Source organism: Crotalus tigris, unplaced genomic scaffold, assembly GCF_016545835.1.
Source record: "Crotalus tigris isolate CLP2741 ecotype Arizona unplaced genomic scaffold, ASM1654583v1 scf7180000021465.51407817327:1047546, whole genome shotgun sequence".
Lineage (NCBI taxonomy): Eukaryota > Metazoa > Chordata > Lepidosauria > Squamata > Viperidae > Crotalus > Crotalus tigris.
Window position 1 is genome coordinate 957,218 of NW_024098522.1, and position 26,588 is coordinate 983,805.

The 26,588-nt window shown below is 42.3% G+C and overlaps 1 protein-coding gene across 1 annotated transcript in view; it reads right to left on the bottom strand.

The window, feature by feature from the left end:
- The window catches only part of SEPTIN11 (septin 11), a 125,591-nt gene that overhangs the window by 40,457 nt on the left and 58,546 nt on the right, over positions 1-26,588 (bottom strand). The window contains 2 exon segments of the mRNA XM_039318708.1: positions 6,562-6,748; positions 10,920-11,115. Coding sequence (XP_039174642.1) covers positions 6,562-6,748; positions 10,920-11,115 — 383 coding nt within the window.

Sequence of the window (26,588 nt, forward strand, 5' to 3'; positions counted from 1 at the left end):
CGACCGTCATAAATATGAGTCGGTTGCCAAGCAAATTTTGATCACGTCACCATGGGTATGCTGCAACAGTCGTAAGTGTGAAAAGCGGTCGCAAGTCACTTTTTTCAGTGCCGTTGTACTTTTGAATGGTCACTAAATGACCTGTTGTAAGTGGAAGACTACCTGCAGAATAAGATTCATGGAGACTCTGAAAATAACCATGTTTATTAAGCTAGCTGGATCATGTTGTTGGCCACTTGAAGTAGACAATCATGAAAGCTCCCTTCATGCTAAGTTATACTGGACAACTGACATCTTCTCTTGCTTTTTAATTTCCGGGCATGAATCTGAACAGAGGTATAATAGCGTATGAAGGACTACTGCAGCTAAAAAAGAGCTGCTGGATACCATCTATATGGAGATGTGACACAATATGCAATTTGTCTCTCTATGTGCACTGAAGTCTCTCTTCCTCAACTTTCAATCAAATCTGGAAGCAACTCATGCTTTAATTAAACTAGGACGGAAATAATGCTCAGCACCATTATGGGTTACTCAAGAACATAGCAGCAGTCCTGCTGGATCAGGTCAAGACCCATCATGGCCCAACATTTTATTTCTTAAAAAAAAAAGTTTTATTAGTTTTTATAGGGTTGGGAATAGAATGGGGTCAGGGTTGGAATTAGGGTTGGGGGTCAGGGTTGGGGTTGGGGCTAGAGTTTCTTTAGGTAACAATTTCAACATTTAGCAAACATCATATTGCCTGGGTACATATATTTAAATAGGAGTAATAGATATACAATAACAGATAACAGTAATAGATATGGTTAATTATCGTAAGCAATATTGATTGATCACTCCATGACGTACTTCTTACAAATATGTATTCAAAATTACATGTCACAATCCTTTCTCTCTGATTTGTTTTTCTAGCCATTGATAAAAGTTATCCCATGTTCTAAAGTAAACTGAGTTTTCTTTCTCTTTAATCTCTAAAGTCAATCTATCCATTTCTGCGCACTCTAAAATTTTCTTGATTAATACTTCTTCAGTTTTATTTCTCACAGTATTCACCAGGTGCCTCTTTGGTCCTTACCGGCAGAAGATGAGACATATCCTTCTTCCCACTATTGTTCTGGGAACATATTTCCTCGACTTCGAAGTAACAATAAGTCTTCAAGACTGATGGCCATCCATGAATTCATCCATGTTCCTTTTAAAGCCATCACCAAGTGGATGCATTGTTTTAGTACAGTGGTTCTCAACCTGTGGGTCGGGACCCCATTTGGGGTCGAACAACCATTTCACGGGGGTCGCCAAACCACGATGTCTGCCATTTTTTTCCCTTTTCCCTAGCTGTCCTATTCCCTCTTCTTGGTGGCCACACCCACTTGGGGGTCACCACAACATGGGGAACTGTATTATGGGGTCACGGCATTAGAAAGTTTGAGAACCACTGTTTTAGTATGTAATCCAGATCTTCCTGCTTTAATCTTGTGCCCCAATATTGGTCATGCTTGATTTGACTAAACTGCACAACAGATCCTTTTATGAATCAAATCTCTCTTCCACTCTAAGTTACCATTCCCAAATACATGCTTTATGTTATTCTGAACTGTGGTCTCCACTTGAGTGGAAGTAATTAGCATACAGCTACATTTTAAAAGGGCAAACTTCACGCTAGGAAAATAAACCACCAAGGTAGGATTTATGCCTTTGTATAAATCTGTGGCAGAATTGCACTTGGAGATTGGTTCTCACTTTCAGATCTCAAGCAAAAATGCCATACCGCTGAAAAAGTATAAAAAGTGGCTACCAAATTAAGAGTTTGCGGATTGCTTGCTTAAAAAGAATGTTAGCAAGGGAAAACACGGTAGCGATATTTACTCTAAAACCATCCATGGCATGCAAAGTTGGTCAGGAGAGATTTCTGTCCCTTTCTTGCTATATTAAAACTTGGGATCATCACCAAAAGCAATTATGCGATGACTCAGGACTTCTTTCTTTATATATCAAATATCCAAGTTGGAAGTTGCTGTCACTGGGTGTGGCAACGACCACTAGTGTTTAGATGTTTTTTTAGTGGATAAGTGGACAAATACATAGAGGATGGAGCTATCAAATGTCGATTGGTTAAACTGATTGATTAAATTTGTACACTGTTCAACTCCCAATGGCTCTGGATAGTTCACAAGTAAAAATACACCCCCCCAATAAAACTATACAATACTAAAAACAAGGAATAGAAAATATCAGCAAAATCAGACAGACCAAAATTCACATCTTCCCTGTAAGGGAGGGCAGACCCATCCAGGCCAAAGACTTGAGTAAAGTTACTAATTTTAGAGGTTGCATGGTATATTAATTCAAGAATTTGCTTGTGAAAAGGACTTTAGAGGTTGCATGGTATATTAATTCAAGAATTTGCTTGTGACACTTTCCCATCCTATTTGTGAGTTTCCTTATTATAGCTATCTGATTATTGCATAATAAAAAAAATGCTCGACATTGATTGACTGATTGATATTAGACTTAACCCTATAAGGCTCCAGGTAGATTTTTATGTGCTTAATTTATTCGCGTCAATTATCTACTTAGTTCACAGTCAACCTGTCGAATATGGTTGATGCAATTTACATGACAAAATGAACAAGGACACACTTTAAATTTTTAACACTTTTTGGAACAATCTATTCATTTTCAGCCTAGCCATTTTTCCTAAAAAATTCCAATACTGGCAGCAAATAAAATAAGATCCACTAATTTGCATTTCAGCGTATAGATAGTCCTCGACTTAAAACATATAATTTAGTGACTGATCAAAGTTACAATGGCACTGAAAAAAGTGACTTATGATCGTTTTTCACACTTACGACCATTGCGGCATCTCCGTGGTCACGTGATCAAAATTTGGAGGCTTGTATCTGACTTATATTTATGATAGTTTGCAGTGTCCCGGGATCAAGTGATCCCATTTTATGATCTTCTGACAGGCAAAGTTAATGGGGAAGCCAGATTCACTTAACCGTGTGGCTAACTTACAAACTGATTCACTTAACAACTGTGGCAAGAAAGGTCATAAAATAGGGCAAAGCTCACTTAAAAATGTCTCGCTTAGCAACGGTAATTTTGGATTCAACTGTGGTCATAAGTCGACGACTACTTGTGCAAATAAAATAAACAGTAACACAATTTCCTATTTTCTCTCTCTATAGCAGTGATGGCAAACCTTTTAGAGACCGAGTGCCCAAAAACCGCCCCTCCACCCGTCCCTACTCCGCCCTGCCCACTGGGCCACCCACCACTCTACGGCCCACCACAAATCACCCAGGAAGCCCAGCAGTGCCATGGTGGCCATGCCTTCTGCCCATGCCCCATAGCATCATCTGCGTGTGACAGGGCGCAAGGGCAAAGTCTTGTCTCCGCTGCCCAGCTACCATGTCTTTGGCTGCACTGCTTCGTGTGGGCCTCGCCCAGGGGTGACTCTCCTCCGGGGGGGGGCTGCTGGTGAGGAGGGGGCCGTGAGAGGAGGCCGGGCTGGGGAGACGGTGTGTGTGCCCACAGAGAGGGCTCCGAGTGCCACCTCTGGCACCCGTGCCATAGGTTCGCCACCACTGCTCTATAGCATATTTATACAGGAAATATTATATGCCTTATAAACTATTAGCAACTATTTTAAAGGAAGGAGATAAGAATCGTTGTGAAAGTGAATTCCAAGGATTGTTCAACTGCATCAAATTTTGTGTGCTAAGTTTAAATTTATTTCATAAAGCGTAGGAAATATCTAATCAACATCTTGCCCTGTGTTTGCACATCGGAAATCAACAAGAAAAATTTCCACTCTATTTTTTTTTTTTATAACTACTCCAAAAGAGGCCCAGGACACAAACTGAGATTCTTGTGTAAGCTTGTTCAACTAATTACTAAATCCAAATAAGTAACCAAAAAGAAAAAAGAAAACGTTTTTGACCGGCTGCTTATCTCATAAAGTAATTTGCAAATATAATCAACACATACTTGCTGGGAAATTGAAGCCCTTACAACTTGGCAGAACATCCCACTGGAATGTGTTGCTTTTCCAAATTAAACATAGGATGTTTTGCCTCACAGAGTCAGGAGATGGGCAGCTATATAAACTGAATGAATAAATAAAATAATATATTGAAATGGTGCGATGCACCTTTTAGTTAATACTGAATATGCTGCTAGGGAAGAATACTGCTTCAATATCAGGTGCTCAGTCTCATCTGGCCTTTTATATATTCCCGAAATTATTTTTTTGCAAAATAAATAATATTTTTCACAGCCCAGCTACCAAGATCATTTTTTATTTTGACGAATACCTTTGGGAACGCAAGCATCTGCAGGGTGGCAAATAAACAAATATGTGTCACAATGACACAGCTTAGGATTTGCATCCTGCGCCAGAAAATAAGTAAGAAAGTTTGTGTTATGATGTCGTGTTTTGCCATTCCCCCCCACCATCATCATGGATTATACTGAATGCTTATCATCTGCATGTGGCTCAAAGAGAGACAGTAAATTGATGTTTTATAACTGGTTAACTCCCAACAACTGTCAATTTGTGAATCGGAAACTCTGTTCCCAGCAATGTTTGCAAATGTTCTTTAAAACTCCACAAACAGTTATCAATCAAATTCCAAATGTATTTGTTGATCACAGTCTCAAGTTCTCGGATGGCCTACTAAACCCAAAGTTGGAGAACTCTGCCTTATAAGATTCTCTAGGGATTTATATACATTTCACCGTGGGTGTCCTGTGTTCTTTGCTGAAGTGGAGGAAAAAATACAAAAGGATTAAGCGAAGAACAGAGAATATCAATTTCCTTCTGTCTAAATCAGTGGTTCTCAACCTTGGCAACTTTAAAACCTGTGGACTTCAACTCCCAGAATTCCCCAGCTAGCCATGCCTGAAGTCCACACATCTTAAAGATGCCCAGTCTGAAAACTCTAATCTAAACAGAATGTCATTAAACAATTGGTGAACATAATAATAAGAAAGAAATTAAACAGTACTTGGAAACCCTTTATATTATATAAACTTGTATTGCAAGAATGTGGCTGATACTTATTTGGAAAAAACTTTTGCCAAATTTATGAACTTTCTTTCCAAAAATGTTTCCCCTAGAAAAAGTATAAAAAGACTGTTAACCTATCTTTCATGACTTTTTAGGCTTTTTTAAAAAATAAATTCCACCACTTCTTTTGGAACCAAATTTTACAGGCTGAGAATTCCATAATTTAAATGTTGTGTAAAAAAGTAACTGCTTTTGTGTGCTGTTTGCAAAAAGCTGAGTTGGACATTCCGGAATCTGGGAGGGAGGAAAAATATTTTTTTTTTTTTGCCTTTTTTATCCCATATATCATTTGGAGAGAAATAAAAAAAGAGAGAGAGAAAGAAGGAATCCAAGATGGATTTTTCAGTTCAGAGTGCAGAAGGGATGATAACTTTGAGCCTTAAAACACACAAACAAAATTTCAGAGCATGTCAGATAAAATTGCCCAAATTCAATCCCAGTTAGACATCAACCTTAGTGCAGCTTCGGTGGAAATGTCTAGTAAACAGTCTTGCCCTGTTATCTGGAAACAGTTTGAACTCGAGAAAATGGACAGGATCTTTATGACTTCACCTGCTTCTTAGATACATACCTTTCCTGGATAACTATGGCAGGGGACATGTGGTTTCTAGCGATGGTTAATTCATCCTTGAGAATTTATCCATGTTGTCCCTTTGCCTCTTAAAATGGCATTGGTTCACACCCTCCTCAAAAAAAAACAATCTCATAGTATTTGCCCAATTTTGGAAAAATGAGAATCTACCATCTGACCAAATTATTATTACCAAAATTCTAGAATGTGCAGAAATGGATAGACTAACATTAGAAATGAAAGAAAAAGATGATTCAATTTATTTTAGAACTTGGGAAAAATTTTATCAATGGTTAGAGACACGTTAGAACTTGAAGGAGTTAATATTTTAGGATAGATGGCTGATTTTTAATCGAGTTCTAACTAACATTTTGATGATACGATTACTTTTCCTGATTTACTGATTTTCAATTGTTACTTTTGATTGTTAGGATTTATTTTTTTATTTTATTTTATTTGGTTTTTTTGTGATTTTGTTAGTAGTGTTTACTTAATAGATCAACGTATTTGTTTACTAATTATTTTTAATATGTTACAGTTTAAGCTTTGTTAAAAATGGTTGAATATGATACTTACTCATTATTATGAACCGGACGGTTGCTTGTTTGTTGAAATATGTGATTGTACCTATCCTTATTTTACCCTAATCCCTTATTTCCTTTCCCTCCCCCTTTCCTTTTTACCCTTCCCTTTACCATACCTGTATTTTTCCTATTTTTCCTTACCTATATAAATTTAATAAAATTTTGTTAAAAAAAAAAACAATCTCAGACTTTGCCTCACCTTCATCCTCACTTTGGAAAAATAAGGATCTTTACCATGTGATGGTAAAATAAGAACCGAGATTTTAAATAAGGATCTTTACCACATAATGGTAAAATAAGAACCGAGATCTCATCATGGTGAACGGTACCTTGCTATCAAGCTTCTTCATGGTAACCAGGTCAAGGGATTTCAGAGAGTGCCCAGTTGGGGCAATGAAATATAAGCACGCGTGGATCCTGGTGTCGTGATAATTAAACAGGGACCGTTTGATCTTCAGCTCTTCCTGCAAGTAGGCCTCGAACTGAGTATCTATGTATTCCACAATGGGCTTGTAGCTGAAACAAAAGAATTCATATTCAGTTCAGGAGGAATTAACCATGTTAACAGCCCCCCCCCTTTTTTTTGAGGTGATCCACCACCATTATGATTGCGGCATCCAAATCATATCCTTGGCCAGACAAACCTTGGACCCAGGCTCAAATGCAAATTGCATTCTTCTTATATATATTTCTGTCATTCCTCCTAGTACAATCATAAGCACAACCACAATTGAGCATAAAATTTCCATGGGCAAGCAACACAGTTAAGTGAGTTTTGTTCCCTTTTACAAACTTCCTTGCAACAGTGGTTAAGTGAATCACTGCAGTTTTAAGTTAGTAACACGGTTATTAAGTGAATCTAGTTTCCCCATTGACTTTGCAAAAAGTGATGATATGACCCCAGGACATTGCAATTTGTTATAAATACGTGCCAGTTGCCAAGCATCCAGATTCTGATCATGTGACCATGGGGGATGCTGCAACAGATGTATGAAAAACAGTCACGTCACTTTTTTCAGTGCCGTTGTAACTTCAGTCACTAAGCGAATGTTCGTAAGTTGAGGACTTCCTGTATAGCAAATTCACAGATATGCAGAAAGTCAAGGGGAACTGGAGCCAAATAAAAGTCAAAGGACGTCAAGAAGGGCTGGACTGAGGCCCTTTGTGGAGATGTAAAGACTCCAAACTGATGGGGCCTTTGACCCCGCCCTCGGACCCAGCTTGGTCACCTCCCACATCTAGCATTGTGCTGCTTCTGAACAACATTTTACACAGTTTGTGAGCATGTCTGTATACTAAGGGTGTGTGTGTGTGTGTGTGTGTGTGTGTGAACTGTTCTTTTTCAGAAACAGATGGTTCCTCAACTGAGGATGAACTCCCAACGAGCTGCAGGGTGCTCTGATTTGGTGTCCGTTTATCAGGGCATCTCATTGGAATTTGAATGGGAAAAAAAGAACTGCCAGCATCTTTTGACAGCTGTTCCATATCTCCCCTGTGCTAGCATTAAGCAAGGAAGAAGCTTTACACTGAGGGCTTATAGTGAATTCCAAGTTTAAAGATAAGGAAGGTTTTAAAGAATAGAGCCGGAGTTATAACAAAAGCTGACGCAGCGCAAAACAGGAGAATAGATTCATGTGGCAGGCTTGTTGTTCCATTAGCCATGTTCAAATCTGAGTAAACAACAATTTCTGATACAGTCCAGAGAAATGAAACTAAAGGTAGGATGTGCTAGGAGTCACCCATGCTGCTTTATACACACATACACACACACATACACAGAGAGAGAGACTTCTACTCAATAGTTTCCCATTCTATGTTTCCACAGTCTTAAAATGACGCATATTGAGTTTCTTTTTCTTTTTTTTCAAACCACACATTCCACGAATTCCTTGTGAAAGACTTATTCCCTATTTAGGAAAATTCAAGACAAAATTGTTAAAATAGCCCGGCTGTTAGCTAAAATCAACTCACCCACACCCAAAGTTTTAGGTAGTGTACAAACTTTCAAATCAATTTTGAAACAAATCCAGTATTCACGGGTTTCCCACAGTCTGTTTGTGTGGAAATAATCTTTTTCTTTACACCAGAATGGTCTAGTATAAAGACAAGCAAAGTAACAGATTTCAAAAACTGTGGGTCACTGCACACATGAAAACATTTTTTTTTTTTTACAAAAGGTTTTGGCTCACCATATATGGAGTGAGCTTGCTTATCTAGCTGGATAACTACTGCGCTGCAAATCTTATTCACTTTGCATTAAATATAATCTACACTTGTCCCCTTTATCAGAGACAACTGAAGGACGACACAAATCCCAACTTTTTTGGGGGAACCCACAAACCTCACTAATTTCAGACTTATGACCGATTGCTTAGTGACTGTTCAAAGTTACAAGAGATCCCCCAAAAGACATCTTAAGTTACCACCTTTGGTTGAAATGGCCATTTTATTTAAGCCTGAAATAAAGCTGAATTGTGCCACTTTGGTCCAAATAAATCTGGTTTTTGCCACAGCCCCATTAGTTGGCAGTCACTGAGATCTGGCTTAACTGTGGTCAAGTTCAGAGTAAGGACTGTGTCTTACAGTAGGTAGGTCTTAGATGTTGTTCTCCCTATATACAGGGAGGCCTCAACTTACAACAATTCATTCTGTGACTGTTTTTCAAAGGGCACTGAAAAATGTGACTTATGACCATTTTTCACACCTACGACCGTTGCAGCATCCCCACGGTCACGTGATTAAAATTCGGGCGTTCGGCAACTGGCTCATATTTATGAAGGTTGCAATATTCTGGGGGTCGTCGATCCCCTTTTGCAGCCTTCTGACAATGGGGGAAGCCAAATTCACTTAACGACCGTATGTCTAACTTAACAAGTTCAGTGATTCGGGTTAACAATGTTGGCAAGAAAAATGGGGCAAAATTCATTTAACAACTGTCTCGCTTAGCAAGAAAAATTTGGGGCTCAATTGTGTTGGTTGTAAGTCAAGGACTACCTGTAATAATGAACTTTCCTGCTGCCTACCCCCTCCCCCCACCCCACACTCCCCAACAAAAAATAGGAAACCACAATATATATCACATCCAAAGAGAGACGCAGCCTTATTGCCTTCTAGAATTAACACAGTTAGCTGATATACCTTCTTGAAAAACTGAAGGTTTTTCTATAAAGAATTCAATCATGATTAGCAGCTGTTTGGAAACACCCCCCCCCCTTTTTTTTAAACAACTATGATAGGAGATTAACTATGGTTGCCAGACTTGGCTAACGATCATTTGAAACAAGCCTTCAGTTGTGACAAGGCATATAGGGATAACAGCTTGCCTGTTTCTATCACCTTCAGAGGGTGCCTTTTTAACCAAGAAGATCTTGACAGATGAAGGAAAGCTTGCTGCCAATTGAATCAGATGCAAAGTAGACAATAAATGGTAAGGTGTTTCCCCTCTTGAACAACTGATCTCTCTTTCTGTCTGTCTGTCTGTCTGTCTTTCTCTGGGCTCGAAAACCTCTATACCAGGGGTGTCAAACTCAATTTCATTGAGGGCCGCATCAGCATTGCACTTGCCCTCGGGGGGGGGAGGGCAGGGGGGTGCGGCCTACTGGGTGGGTGTGGATGGAATGGGTGTGGCCTACTGAGTGGGTGTGGCCAGCTCTACATCATTTGTGTCAAGGGTACCTGTGGGGGCCTGGGCAGGAGTGGGACAGATCTGAGGGTCTCTGGCAGAAGGGGGTGGGACCAGGGCAGAGCCCATCAAGCCGGATATGTGAAGTAGGCGAGGGCCATTTGCTGGCCACTTTCAGGCTATGGTGCATTTCTTCATTCCTCACAAAGAGTGACACCTCCCCAGCATGCACCCAGGGGGTGGGGCTGACGCGGCAGTGGCTTTTCCTCGCTGTTTCCGGATGGCCTTGTGCAGTGTTTCTCAACCTTGACAATTTTAAGGCATGTGGACTTCAACTCCCAGAATTCCACAGCCAGCATTGCTGGCTATGGAATTCTGGGAGTTGAAGTCCACATGCCTTAAAATTGTCAAGGTTGAGAAACACTGGCCTTGTGGAACTAAGACTGAATGCATTTCAGCACAGATGGCCACCACAAAATTGTACATTGGCTCCCGGCTGGCCAGGGCCAGGGCCAAGGCACCGAGCGCCGTTCCCTCACTGTTTCCAGGATGGCTTCGCGGGCCACATGAAACCACTTCGCGGGCCGCATCCGGCCCCCGGGCCTTGTGTTTGACATGTCTGCTCTATACTGTTTCCCAAGATTTCTTCCAGCAGACAAGGACTGTCCCTTGGTGTCCCAAGTCTGATGCATTTATTAAAATTTAGAGACCAATCAATGGATATTGTTCCCCCATCAAGATCTCTAAGTTCTCCCATTTCCAGAATATTTTGCATGGGGTAAATTTTACATCAAAATCACAAAACTGCCTCTCGCTTATTTTGGCCAGGACATGTGGGGGGTGGGGGGGGACTTCACTGGAGAAAGCAATTATGCTGGGAAGAGTTTGAGATAAAAGCTGGACATCACCAAAGTTGACACTGGCCGGAGCATAGAAAAACTCAAAGAAGTGGTACAAGATCAGAAGATGTGGAGAGACCTGGCCCACAGAATCACCAAGATTTGGACATGACTGAATGGATAACATCACTATCATCACCATCACCATCATCAAATTTCACATTACCTGTCATCCTTATTGATCTGGTCTCCAAATCCCACCGTATCGACAATTGTCAGCTTGAGGCGGACATTGCTCTCCTGAAGTTCATAACTCCTTGCTTTCAACCGTACGCCAGGTTCCTTATGGGTGGCGGGGTCACTTTCGAACTTGGTGTTGAATAGTGTGTCCATGAGGGTTGATTTGCCAATGCCAGTTTCCCCTAGAAAAAAAGACATCTGAATTAGGATATTCCAACCCCGATGTTTCTGCTACATCGAAAGAACAGGATGTTCTCTCTAAGAATAGCAATAGCACTTCGACTTATATACCACTTTATAGTGCTTTTACAGCCCACTCTAAGTGGTTACGGTATATTGATCCCAACAATCTGGGTCCTCATTTTACCAACCTCGGAAGGAAGGCTGAGTCAACCTTGAACCAATGAGAATCAAACTGCTGGCAGTGGGCAGAGTTTGCGTGCAATACTGCATTCTGACCACTGCACCACCATGGACACTAAATAAACAAGAATACTAAATACTAAAGCCATAAATGCTTTTATGGTATATGCCATCCAAAGTCACTTTGAAACGAGATGCGTGTCAAATAAATTTAATAAATAAGATAAAACAATACCTCTAGCACCATAAAACATCAACATCAGCCTATCCCAGGTCTTTAGGAAAGACTCAGTAGGGTGGATAAAAATCCCGAATTACCAGTCTGAAAATCTGGCTGACTGTGCAACAAATCAATAATAAATATGAGAAAACAGTGCTTAGGGATGAAAGTTTACTGTCTTCTACGTTAATTTAACATACTTTATTCAATTAATTAATTCTCAGTGCCAACTTAGTGTCAACATCCAGCTCGAGGATACAAATAAAAGCCCAGGTTCATTTTGGTTCCGAAAATCTTATTTTTTATTAAATACACGGAATGGTAACGTCAAAGTGAAACTAACTCTATCTCCAGACACCAGTTCATAGAATTAAACAATAATTTCTCTGGCCCAGGAATGTGTATGGGAGTTAGTTAGACATAACAATATTGTAGCAGTGTGAGAATGAAGGTTTTTTTGAAATAAGAGATAAGAAATGGCGGTTGGAGAACTGAAGGGAAAGCCTACATTTCAAACTAATTGGAGAATGTGATTTATGATTGTTAATCAGAGGATGGAATTGCGCTTGATATTATGTGTGCAGGGGAGGGGAATTCAGATTTTGGCTTCGCCTATGTACATGCTAGATGCTATGCTATTCAAATAAAGATTCTTTAAGGAAAACAATGCCTTGAAGTTCTTTGAAGAGTTTCATCTGTCGGAACCATGACAGACTCAGTGTCATGTGATCACCCTTTTGCGACCTTTCCAGTTAGCTTCTGACTAGCAAAATCAACGGGGAAGCTCAAATCACCTGTTTGCCTGATTCACTTAATAACTTCAGTGATTTGTTTTAAAAAACGTAGCAGAAAAGGCAATAAAATAGAGTGTGACCCACTTAACTGCCTTGCTTAACAATGGAAATTCTAATTACAGCTATGATCATAAGTCATAGCTGTAATTAACTTAAAACAGTGTAAAAAAAGGTAAAAAATTGGACATGATTCATTTAACAGACACCTTGCTTAGCAACCAACATTCTGGTCCCAATTGTGTCTGTAAGTCAAGAACTGTCTTCAGTATGTGTCTGTAAGTCAAGAACTGTCTTCAGTATGTGAATATTTTTGGCACTGCATAGCATTTCGACTAACAAGTTAAATTACAGACAAAGGTTACAGCCAAATACAATTGCTCAAAATTTGTTCTTTACTAGCATGAAAGCATAACAGAAGAGACAGAAACTACAATTTTGGGAAGGAACAGACAAGAAATCTGGTAGGAACAGACATTTAATCTAAATTAACTGTATTTCTTGTTGCAAAGCACATGATTAGAAAGCAAACATTTTCTTGTTGGATCGTTTCCATGTAAACACATTTAACTCAAACTGAAAGTCAGTATAGAGCACATGATAGTTTTTACTCTTGTGATGTTAAGAGTAGATTTTAAAAAAACCAATAGTTTTGTACTTTGGTTCAGAATACTTCTCCAGATTGTACAACTGGAAGATATTCCCAAATTCCTTGCAATAGGGTGCCAATCCAAATGAGAAAAGAGAAAAAGTAACAATTTGCATGCATCTTGGGGAGCAGGAATTGGTTTTGCTGCTTATTCATGAAGGGTCATCAATATTTATTGCACAATGGGGTTAAATAAAACAGCCAAATTAGAAGGAACAGCTCCTAGTTTCTAGTTTTCCATTTTATCTCTAGCAAAGATAGACATATGTTGAGTCCGTGGCGGGAAAACAGACACGAGAAGCAGCTGGAGTTCTCAGTTTCATTTATTCAGCGTTCAGCTTACAGGAAGATGGCTTCAGCCTCGCCCAAACGCCTCGCAGCCTCTTATATAGGCAACTCCCGGGTAAATGGGTTACTTTTCCCGCGCCAGCACCCGCGCATGCGCACGGCGCTGGCGACAGCCTGTCTGGTCCCAGGCAGCTTTGCACCTGCCCGGGACTGCCTGCAAACGCCCGAGCCGTTTGCAAGGCTCGGGACATAACACCCCTTTCCCCCGGGCTAAAACTACTACCAACATACAACATTTATTTTATATGACATTTTTCTCCCCAGTGCTCCCACTGATTACTGGCTTTTGCCTTGCCAGCAATGTTATGTAATCTTCTAGATACTTAGGAGATTTCTTTGCTCTCTGTGACCTTCTTAGCTCTGGGTTACTGGCATAAGTCCCCTGACTGGAGGGAGGCGTGAGCCTGTTCTCTCTATTGTGCCCTGGTGTCTTCCAAGGACTGTGCCCCGATGCCTGGCCTGCTTGCTTGCCCACTGGGCTCGTCAGGCCAGGGCTTCTGTTACTTTGTGACCTGGTTGACCTACCTAGCTGTAGACCCTCAGGCCCCTTGAAGTGATAGCCGCTGCTGGGCGTCTCTGTAGAACCTCCTAGGTCAGTCCAAGACCTGTCAGGAGGCTGTCCATTCCCTGAACCCCATTCTGTGTTCGGGCTCGTGTGGGTTTCTGTACTTTCCCAAAACTCAGGTGTTCCCTGATTTGTGCTAGGGTTGTTGTAGTCGGGACTTGGTTCCTCGACTAACTCTGTGTATGTTTGACCCCCTGTAGGATTTGGGGTAAGGTCGGGCCAACCTTGGGAATTGTGTGCCAGTTCTCTTGCAGGGAATGATTTGTTGGGATGCCCCCGGGTATCCTCCGTTGCTGGAGTGCTGTGTGATGTGTGTGGAAAGTGAGTATGCCCCCGGGGTGACTCCCTGGCTGGAGTAGGCGTGAGTGCCTGTTGTGTGGGTAAGCTCCATGACTTTCCTTTTCGGAGCAATTGCAGAACCTTGGGATGAGCCGTTTGTGGCTCCCTCAGTGGAGATGGGCAGTAGCTCTTGCCCTTCCCTTTGCTCCAAAGGGTCCCCCTCCCCCCCTGGAAAAGACCCAGGAGTCTCAGCAGAAAAGTCTCGCCTAGAGCGAAGTTGGTCGATGTGCCGACGCAGGACACGACCGTTGTCCAGGGCAACCTCGTAGGAGAGAGGACCTGTGATCCTGGACACAGAAGCGGGGACCCATGTATGACCAGGCCCGTAATTGCGAGCCCAAACCGGGGCACCCACAAGTAGTTGTCTAGGTGCCCTAGGATGTGAGGTAGATGAAGGCAGTCTGTCCGGATGCAACCGGTCAAGTCTAGTAGTAAGTTGGCGCCCCCAACGAAGTTCAGCTGGACTTCTCCCTGTAGAAGTGGACGGTGTGGTGCGATAAGAAAGGAGAAAGTCAGCCAACCTGTGATGCCAGTCCCCGTAGGTGAGTCTCTTCAAGGCGTCCTTTGCGATGCGCACCATGCGTTCAGCCATACCGTTGGTGGACGGGTGAAAAGGCGCAGACGTGGCATGACGAATCAGGTTTGCCTGTAAGAAAGCTTGGAATTCGGAGGAGGTGAATTGAGGGCCGTTGTCGGACACAATGACATCTGGCAGCCCGTGTGCAGCAAAAATCCCCCTCAGTACCTGAATAGTCTTTGCAGTGGTGGTGGATGAGACAGGCACAACCTCAAGCCATTTTGAATGGCTGTCAACAAGGACCAAGAAGAACTGGCCCTGAAAGGGCCCAGCGTAGTCAATGTGCACCCTAGACCATGGGGACTGTGTTTCCTCCCATCTATGCACAGGAGCTTGGGGCATCTCTGGGCGAGATCGTTGGCACAGGTGGCATGCGTGTACCTTAGCCTCAATATCTTTATCTAAAGCAGGCCACCACAAGTGGCTGCGTGCAAGAGCCTTCATACGAACAATGCCAGGATGACCCTCGTGGAGGGATTCTAAGACCCTAGTCCTCATTGAGGTGGGAATGACAACTCTGTTTCCCCAAAGCAGACAACCCTGAGAAAGGGACAGTTCGTTTCTTTTGGACCAGAAACTCTGAAACTCAGGACTAGGGCAGTGCTCAGGCCACCCGGACAGGACCCAGGAGCGGACACGTGAAAGTGTGTGATCTGTACCTGTTTCAGCGGTAACATCCCTGGCACTAAGAGGGAGCTCGGGCAAGGCTTGGATTGATAGAATGTTGACAGCTGGCGCGGGGTCAGCTTCTACTACTGGCAGAGGCAATCTACTGAGGCCATCAGCATGGCCCATTTCTTTCCCAGGCTTGTGGAGTAATGAAAAATCATATGCAGACAAGAAAATAGACCACCTAAGCATTCTAGGGGAAATGATGTGGGGAGTCTGCTTACGTGTGGTAAACAGTCCCAGCAGAGGCTTATGGTCAGTGAAGACCGTGAAATGCCTGCCATATAGAAAATCGTGGAATTTTTTAATTCCAGCAACAACAGCCAGAGCCTCCCTGTCTATCTGAGCGTAGTTGCGCTCGGCAGAAGACAGTGTTCTGGAGTAGTATGCAATAGGAACCTGAGTTCCATCAGACCTGAGGTGACTCAGGACAGCTCCAACCCCGTAGGGGGACGCATCACAAGCGATGCACACAGGGAGAGACTCGTTGAAATGTGCAAGAACACTGTTAGAAGTGAGCAAGGCCTTGACTTCTTTAAAGCAAGCCTCATGCGCTTGTGACCACAGCCACACAGCCTGTTTGTCTAGTAGCCTGTGAAGAGGCTCAGCTACACTAGCTTTATGTGGAAGAAAAGAATTGTAGAAATTCAGGAGGCCTAGAAGGCCTGAAGTTCGGCCTTAGACTTTGGCCTGGGTGCATCTAAAATAGCAGTTAGTTTGGATTCAGCAGGATGAATCCCAGCAGCATCAATTTTGAATCCCAGAAATTCAGTAGAAGGCACCCCAATCTGGCATTTGTCTTTTCTGAGCTTGAGGCCTGATTTCCTGAATCTTAACAGGACAGCCCTAAGCCTTTCAGCTAGAATGTGTGTGGAATCTCCTGCAATCAAGACATCGTCAAAGTAGGGGCAGACCCCTGGTATACCTCGTAGTGTGTTTTCCATTACGCTTTGGAAAATCCCAGGAGCGACATTTACTCCAAACTGTAGCCTTTTTACTTTAAAGGCTCCCCTGTGGGTCACAATGGTCTGAGCTATGGCAGCATCATCATCAACAGGCAGCTGTTGATATGCTTGAGCTAGGTCAAGCTTTGCAAAAACACGCCCCCCCTTGAGAGAGGCCAGGATGTGACTGACCACAGGAACAGGATAGGCATGTTGCTGCAATGCCTTATTGAGTGTGCATTTGTAATCAGCACAAATGCGAATGTCCCCATTTGCCTTTAGAGGCGTGACAATGGGGGTCTCCCACGGGCTGGAATCAACAGGTTCTAGGATTCCCTGTTGGATTAGTTTGTCTAGTTCAGTGTCAATCTTACTTTTTAAAGCAAAAGGGACCCTTCTTGCTTTAATCCTAATGGGAGTGACAGTGGGGTCTAGCTTTAAGGACACAGGTGGTCCTTTGAATGTGCCCAGCTGGGGGCTGAAAACATCTGCAAATTCTTTGCAGACTTCCTGTAGGTCGAGTGTTTGTAAGCTATTGAGTCCTGTGACGTGTATCCCCAGGGCCTCAAACCAATCGAGTCCTATGAGACTCGTTCGTTCACCCCCTACTACTAATAAGTCTAGTGGACCTTCAAAACTCTTGTATTGCACGTTAAGGGTGGCCTCCCCCTTAACACACACTCTTGAGTTCTGAAAATCTGTTAATACAATATCAGAAGGCCTTAACTTGGCCTTAGACCCACTTCTGGAACAAATCTTCCTAAATGTATGCAATGAAATGATGGACAGGGCAGACCCTGTGTCTAGTTCCATAGATAATGGAACCCCTTGTAGCTTCACGTTGAGTGACAGCTTTTTCTTCATGGGCTTGTGTGTGCCTGTTCTACAGATGCTTCTTCGCGAAGCGCAAAAACCTACCCTATTCTGGCTGGGGAATCTGGTACCCTTCAGGCGTTCTTCTTGGGGTTGTGCCTTTCGTCGGCCCAGGCACACAGCTGCAATATGCCCTTGTTTACCGCATGCCCGGCAGGTAGCGGAGCGGAACTTGCAGTCGGTTCTCCTGTGGCGACCTCCACAGCCGATGCACTTGAGCGGAGCCGAAGAGCTTCCCTTCTGGTTCTCTTCCCTCGCGGGGTGTAGACGGTCGACTTCCTCGTCCAGATCCTCCTCGGAGTTTCGTCGGACGTCTTCCTGGTGCACGGACGCACCCTCTGCACTGTTTCTGATCGGCCGCATGTTTTTGACGGCGCCGCCGGCTGCTTCTTCTGCGGTGACTTCCCTTAAGGCGTCTTGGAAGGATAATTCTTCCTTTGCGAAAAGTCTCTGTTGTAGCTCGCGATGCCTTAACCCGCACACGAATCGGTCCCTCAGTCGTTCCTCGAGGTCCTTGAACTCGCAGGGCTTGGCGGCCTTCCGTAACGCGGCGATGTATTCCTTGGCTGACTCACCGGACCGTTGATCTCTTTGTTCGAAGGTGTGGCGCCATGAGATAACGGACACCCTGGGGTTGAAGTGCTCCTTCAGCAGCTTCTTCAGGTCTGCGTAGCTTACAGACTCTACTGGGACAGGTGCTGCAAGGTTTTCTGCGATTTCGAAGGCGTCTTGGCCGCAAACGCAAAGCAGGGTGGCCGCCTTCAAGCTATCTTCCCTCACTTGGTTTGCCTTGAAGTAGTTCTCCATTCTGGATACGTAGGACTCCCACCGCTCTGGATGTGAGACGTCGAATTCCGAACGCCTTCCGATTTTCGCCATCTTCGGATCTTCAGGAGACGGGTCTATCAGCCAGCCTACCCCCGAATGCGCACCGGATTGGCGGGCAGCTGCCGAGTCGACGCCGTTCCTCTTTCGCCGCTCAGGACTCCTTGGGTAAGCTTACACTTCTTCCTTTCCAGGTAGTGCAAGGCATCCCATCCTCGTCGCCAGTGTTGAGTCCGTGGCGGGAAAACAGACACGAGAAGCAGCTGGAGTTCTCAGTTTCATTTATTCAGCGTTCAGCTTACAGGAAGATGGCTTCAGCCTCGCCCAAACGCCTCGCAGCCTCTTATATAGGCAACTCCCGGGTAAATGGGTTACTTTTCCCGCGCCAGCACCCGCGCATGCGCACGGCGCTGGCGACAGCCTGTCTGGTCCCGGGCAGCTTTGCACCTGCCCGGGACTGCCTGCAAACGCCCGAGCCGTTTGCAAGGCTCGGGACATAACAACATAGGTACCCTGTTTCCTAAAAGTAAGGCTTACCCCCAAAATAAGCCCTAGCTTGATTTTGGGGGGGGGCTAATATAAGCCCTACCCCCCCCAAAAAGCTCTAGTTTGGGGGTGAGGCACACACTTAAAAATCAAGCTAGGACTGGGGTGGAGGGTGGATCTGCCCCATGCGCCCTGCACCTACTTCCCTTGCAGCCAGGCCTCTCCTCGCTGGCCCACTTCTTTTGAGGCCTCTTCTGCAGCCAGGCCTGCATTTCTGGAAAGGCCACTGCAGTGAGAACCAATAACTCAGTCCATAGCTGCCTAGGCCAGGGGTAGACAACCTTGGCTCTTTTATGACTCGTGGACTTCAACTCCCAGAATTCCTGAGCCAGCCATGCTGAGGGGAAAGGGAGAGGTTTCCAAGCTGAGCCACGCTGGATCAGGAATTCTGGGAGTTGAAGTCCACGAGTCATAAAGCAGCCTAGGCCTAGGCCAGAGGTAGGCAACCTTGGCTCTTTTATGACTCGTGGACTTCAACTCCCAGAATTCCTGAGCCAGCCATGCTGAGGGGAAAGAGATAGGTTTCCAAGCTGAGCCATGCTGGCTCAGGAATTCTGGGAGTTGAAGTCCACGAGTCATAAAAGAGCCAAGGTTGCCTACCTCTGGTCTAGGCCTTCCGGAAAGGCCTGACTGAGAAATGCAGGCCGGAATGCAGCTGCAGAACGAAGCTGCTTCTTCGGCTGCCGAAGAAGTGGATAGGCTGAGCAGGGCTGTCGGTGCAGGAGGGGAGTAAAAAGAGACAACCCCAAAAAATAAGACCTGGTGCCTCTTTTGGAGGCAAAAAAAAAAAAAAAAAATTCGGACACTCGGCAACTGGTTCATATTTATGATGGTTGCAGTGTCCTGGGGGGGGGGGGGTGTCACGCAATCGATCCCCTTTTGCGACCTTCTGACAAGCAAAGTCAATGGGAAAGCCGGATTCCCTTAACAACCCTGTTACTAAGTTACCAACTGATTCACTTAACAACTGTGGCAAGAAAGGTCGTAAAATGGAACAAAACTCACTTAACAACTGTTTTGCTGAGCAACAGAAATTTTGGGCTCAACTGTGATCACGGTTCAAAGGCTACCTGTACTTATTCCTTCAACCATTTCCAGTTACCTCTTTAATTTCATTCTCCTCCCCCACTTTCCATTCCAAACCTGTGTTCAGCTACCAAGAAAAAATAGTTTAAAATGACAGATTTTGGTTTTTTTTAGAAAATCATGAGTGCAGAGTGACAGAACAGGTAAATGCAATTTGCATATTGGTCCGACATTCTATAATACATCTTGACTTTGCATAAGAAGATTCACATTTTTTGAAGAAGGAAATCAGCTGCTATTTTCATTAAACAGAACCAACAAGAACAATAATATCAACTGAGGAGAAATGGGGATGCATTCTTAATCACCTGAACGTATGGTTTTTATGGGGAAAACGTTTAAAAAAAACATTCTTAAAACCGTAGAGTTCAGATTGTGGATATGTCCCATATTATTTTTATACTCTTTTGATTTTGGTCTGTAGCAGAGACCAAACAAACATGCAAATCACTTTCTCTTATAAAGCTAAACTGCCTCCTGTTTTATTCAATAAGGAGTTAATATTTCGGGTTTAGCAGACCTTACAAAGCCTTCCTATTCCCTCTGACCCACAATTTGGCTTCCCGTGACAACTAACAAAATACCTTTAGAAAATCCACCAACAGCACCAGAGAACAGTATTTTATATTTTAATGCAGTAAAATTCTATTCATCTTTGCTAACAATGTAGTTCTCAGTAGGTCCCCCACCATATTCAATGAGTTTTAAGTTGGAATAGAGATGGCGGACTCTGTTAAATTTGCATTTGCCCCTTTTCATTTGTTCTAACCTGAAGGCTGTCATCATCCCATACCCATTGGCAATTTTCTAAAAAATTTTCCTATGAAAAATTTCTGAAATATGCACATTTTCCTAACCCACATACCTTCTGAATTCAAAACTTTAGAAAAATACAAATATTAGCATATAGAAATGTGTTTTATTTTGCCTGTAGACCTGGGAAATGCAAACTAGCACATTAGAATATGCATCAAATTAATTTTTTTAACCTAATTATGTTTAGAACTCAGACTGATCAGAACTCAGTTGGGCAGGGGATGTTTAAGTTGACAGGTATTTCTGAACTGCAGCCTGAGTAATTACCATACTATGGATTTAAGTTCCCAATCCCTCACAGAGCAGTTTGAAATTGACCACAAACTGAAAGTCAGTTAGTCTAGTGGTGAAGGTGCTGGCTTAGAAACCAAGATACTGTGAGTTCTAGTCCCGCCATAGCATGAATGTAAGCTGGGTGATTTTAGGACAATCACCCGGAGACGGTGAGTTCTAGTTCCGACATAGGCATGAAAATGAGCTGGGTGACTTTGGGCCAATCACCAGGAGACTGTGACTTCTAATCCCGCCTTAGGCATGAAAGCTAACTGGGGACTTTGGGCCAATCACTCTCTCTGAGTCCAACCCACCTCACAGGGACATTGTGTGCGGAAAATAGGAGGTGGAAGGAGTATTATGTATGCTTGTCACCTTGAGTTACCTATAAAATAATAATGGCAAGATAAAAAAATCTAATAAAGTATTTTCACTCGTGCCCGTTCCAGAATCCAGAGAACCCAATGACTCAGTAAGTGCACACGTCCTCCCCCAACTGATAAATAAGAATATACATTTGAATCTTATTACGGCGGCAAGGTTATTGGTTATTGGTTGGGCAATATTGGAGGAAAGATTCTTTGCCTACCATAGAAGAATGGTCGTTTAAAGTTTCTAATTTAGCGGAAATGGCCAAAATTTCACAAGAAAGATACATCTCAGTATGGAGAAGATGGATAAATTTTGTATAGAATAAATATGGGATTAGAAAGTATCATTTAGTTTTTGATTAACTTATAGTTTAGGGAATTGTTTGTATTTGAGTTAAAGTATTTTAGGGATTTGGTTATTGGTATAGTTGGATAAGCTTAGTTAGAATTTGTTTGCTTATTTTTAACCCTGTAATCAGCTCTGGGAAGTGGGGGGGAGGGTTGGGGTGAGGGGGGGAGGGAGGGATATTGTATTGTTATAAATTTGTATAAAACTTTTCAATAAAAAAAAGAATATACAAAGAATGTTGTCTTGTTTCCCATTTCCTGAGCTCCCATGGGCCATGAATCAGTTTATGTGCCCACCCAATTGTGTGTGGATCAGGGCAGCATGCAAGAGAAAAGCCCTAACAACAACAACAACAACAAAAAACATATTCTACACAAAGCAACTTCATACAACCATGAACAATCAAAATAATCAAGGTAGGCATAAAACCTCCCAAATTATTTGCTGGGTTGAATCCTGAGGAATTTCACACAATAGGGGCTGAAAGTTAGACTGCTATCCTTCATCAACACAGGCTGAAGCTGATGCTGGAGAAAAAAGGGAACAATCATTGTATGCCTCTCATTCCCACATCCCCATCTCAGCACACCATCTCAAGTCCCTCCATAGGCTACCAACAAACACAATCAGTGCCTTCTCTGTACCACATTCAGGTCTGAAATCTGAGCGAAAAGTTACAGATAATCTGTTTCTTCTGAAGCTGTAGGCCCACCACCTTCTCAAGAACCTTTTTCAGAAAAGGTCCCACATATGGCTTCTTGAAGAAGAAGTAGACAAGCGCCTCCTTAAGCAATGAAAAAAAAATTCTCAACTCCTCTCTGACCAAATGAGAAACAAGAAATGAGAAATAAGGGGTTTTTTAGGACATCCTAGACAAAAAGCATGTTTTTCAGGACACGGCTTTGCGTGCATATGCCTTGCAATTTGCATGACACTTTGAGGGGTTGTTATGATGAGAAACTGCACAAGGAAAACTTAATTATAAAAGTGTAGACAAAAACATTTAAAAGATTCCAAAGAGTTTTCAGATGCCACGCCATTGTTCTTCTGCTGCTTTTTACAGCTCCTGTGAATTGTGACAGTGAAAATGTGAAACTAAATGCTTTTGATGCTTATGATCAGAGTTGCCTGTTGCTACAGTGGCTGGACTGAAGTTGGAAATAAGACAAACCTCTTTGGTCTTGTAAACTCATGTAAAACTCTCTACTGAGAGCTTTTAAGGAGATACAGATATTCTCAACTTATGAATCTAACGGAGCTTGCCGATTACAGTTTTAGTCATGACTGTTATAAAGTGAGTCACCCATGTGACCGACTTGATTTTATGACTTTTTTGCTGCAATTATAGCAATAGCATTTAGGCTTATATACCATCCCATAGTGCTTTAGCTTAGAGCACTCTCTGGGTGGTTTACAACGTCAGCAAATTTGTCCCCAATAATCTGAATCTTCATTTTAATGATCTTAGAAGGATAGAAGGCTGAGTCAACCTTCAGCCAGTCAGCAATTTTAAAGCACACCTTTGCAACGGGGCACTTTTGCCAAAAAAAAAAAAAGGAAGTAAATCCCAATTTTCAGCAAAAACATCATACAATGTTTATGACATTTTTGCAGTATTCATTAAATGAACACAATGGTTGTTATGTGAATACTGCAGTTGTTAAGTGAATCAATGCATTCCTGTAGCCTTTTTTTCCCCCTGAAACCAGCCCTAAATACTGGAAACTGGGAAAAAATTGCATTGAGGCTGAGGAACAGGAATGGCAGAGGAAAAAAGGCAACTAATTTCTGTCAGCTTGACTTTAGAGATCATTACATCCAGAAGTTTCCTGGCGTGCCTTAGATATCCCTAAGTCCAATTCTGCTAGGCATTTGGAGGGGGGAGGGAAAGGAATTTGACAGTGAAATCTATCTCCACAGGCTAAATATTTTAAAGTGCACAAGGCTTCAGTCAATGTTGTCTCTTTCTAAAGAAATAAACGAAGTTTTACTGTAAAAACAAATCAGATATCAGATAAAGGGACAGAAATGGGAATAGCTCATCTCTGCCAAATAAAGGGCAGAAGTCAACAATTTCATTCTTGTGCACAAAAAAAAATGGTTTTTCAGGAATGCAAGAAGTCTCAAGACATTTATTGGTCACACAAAGGAGTTAGAAGACTAAACTTCGAAAGAAAGAAAGAAAGAAAGAAAGAAAGAAAGAAAGAAAGAGAGAGAAGAAGAAGGAAGGAAGGAAGGAAGGAAGGAAGGAAGGAAGGAAGGAAGGAAGGAAGAAGAAAGGAAGGGAGGGAGGGAGGAGAAAGGGAGGAAGACAGACAGACAGACAGAAAGAAAGAAGGAAAGAAAGAAAGGAAAGAAAGAAAGAAAGAAAGAAAGAAAGAAAGAAAGAAAGAAAGAAAGAAAGAAAGAATACTAATGTTGAGGGGAGGAAGCAACTTTTTTGCATTCCAGAGACACTCAAATTTCTGGAGACATTTGATTTGGATCTTTCATAGCTTTTCTGTTTGGCATAGTGACTTTGACCACAACTCTTAAAAAGTCAATTTGCTGCAGTATCTCAAAAGAAAAGAAAAAAAAAAAACTTGCACGAGCAATCACGAGGAAACCATGGGTAAAATTCAAGAGAAACATCAAATGCAGCAGTCAGCTTACAAAAGTCAGACGCAAGTGTATGCTTGTAAAGAAAGAGTAAATATAATCTTAAGAGCCTCAAAAAGTTTTCCAAGAGTTGGAATACGATTCAACGAGCACACATGGAATAGGCTGCAAACTAACATCAATTTCCTCAGAACTAGCTGTTTCTATATTGTCCTGCAAAATTTAGTGTTAAAAAAATATAAAATACAGGTTGCCCTCACCTTAACAACCAAAATTGAGCCCAAAATTTTCATTGCTAAGCTAGACAGTTGTTAAAGTGAGTTTTGCCCCATTTTACAACCTTTCTTGCCACAGTTGTTAAGTGAATCACTGCAATTGTTAAGTTAGTAGCATGGTTGTTAAATGAATCTGGCTTCCCCATTGACTTTGCTGGTCAGAGTGTCACAAAAGGGAATCATGGGACCCTGAGACGCTGCAACCGTCATAAGTACATGCCAGTTGCCAAGCATTCGAATGTTGATCACAGAGATGCTGCAATGATCGTTAAGTGTAAAAAACAGTCATAAGTTTCTTTCTTCAACACTGTTGTAACTTCAAATGGTCACTAAACAAATGGCTGTAAGTCAAGGACTACCTGTAAACATCCCACTCAAAAACTCCACATTCTTTAGGCATCTGAAATGTGCTCATGTGATTAAAACACTCAAATATGTTCTGGAGAATATTTTACATCACTGATTTTTCTTGTGCTGCACTTATGCACCAGAGACAAATTCCTTGTGAGTTTAATCACACTAGGACAAATAAAGTACTCTACTCTACTCTACTCTACCCTACTCTACCCTACTCTACTCCACTCTCCACTTCTATTCTATTCTATTTTTTATTCTATTCTATTCTCTATTCTATTCTCTATTCTCTATTCTATTCTAATCTATTCATATTAAAGCAGAGGAATATGAAAAAAGTCTAAACTCTAGTGAATTATTACACTTTTTAAATGCTTCCCCCATTTAACAGGAATAAAATTCTCTGCATGTGGAGGATTATAACCACAAGGAAAACATCTATCTAGGACTGTTCTCCGTACTATGCCAACTTTCTAAACAAAAGATAGCTTAGAAACAAGGAGGCATTAAAAATGCAGGACTTCACCCTCTGCTTTTAAAAACAGCAGATCCAGATGCTGCTTTACAGTTATAATTTGGGTTGTAGAAGTTGCTTCTCAGACTGATAAGCAGTCAGGAAACCATTACGTAAATAATGCATTACTGTGGATTCCTTCTTTATCAGAGAAGGTCCTGGCCTCCATTCCAGAGCACCATAAAGCTGGAATAACAGTTCTGAAAGTCTTTGCCCTAACGTACAGATAAATATACTAGTTGCAAACAGAAATTAGTTCACTCACTTGAATTCTTGTATCAAAAGGCTTAATAACATTTGCTGAAGAGAAGTTTGAGGGCTTATGCTTAGAAATAATCCCTACGTGCTGAAATGGGGTGCCGCATTGGCTGAAATTGCCTGCGGTACTAGGTTTTATGCTTCAATTACTTTGCTTTTATTTTATTTCTTTTAAGAATGTTTTTGTTTTGTATCTCAGCAGTGGATGCCCAGAATTCTGTCTCTTAAAAAGAGGCAGCTATATAAGTGTTTTTAATAATGGCAGTAGTATTAACCTGCATGCTGGCTGGGGAATTCTGGGAGTTAAACCCCACTCATCTTAAACTTGCCTAGTTTGAAAAATTAGAACTAAGCAGAGATAAAAGTTAGGGCAGTCAACAGCAAAAAAATAACTCAGGGCAGAGCACATTCAAGTTGAGTGCAGAAGGATACTGACCTACTCAGACTTGTCAAAAATTAAAAGAAGAAAACGGATAGTATTCCAAGTTTCAAAAGTCTAGGAGTTTCACAATGATCACAGGTAATAATAATAATAATAAAGTTGGAAGGGACCTTGGAGGTCATCTAGTCCAACCCCTGCTGAGGCAGGAAACCCTATACCATATCAGACAAATGGCTGTCCAGTCTCTTCTTAAAAACTTCCAGTGTTGGAGCATTCACCGCTTCTGGAGGCAGGGTGTTCCACTGATTAATTGTTCTGTCAGGAAGTTTCTCCTTAGTTCTAGGTTGCTTCTCTCCTTGGTTAGTTCCCATCCATTGCTTCTTGTCCTGCCTTCAGGTGCTTTGGAGAAGAGTTTGACTCCCTCTTCTTTGTGGCAGCCCCTGAGATACTGGAACACGGCTATCATGTCCTCCCCCGTCCTTCTCTTCATTAAACTAGACATACCCAATTCCAGTGACCGTTAGCCTCCAGACCTCTAATCATCTTTGTTGCTCTTCTCTGTACTCTTTCTAGAGTCTCAACTTCTCAACTTACAATCATTCATTCAGTGACCGTTCAAAGTTACAATGGCACCGGAAAAGGTGACTTTTGACCATTTTTCATAATTTTG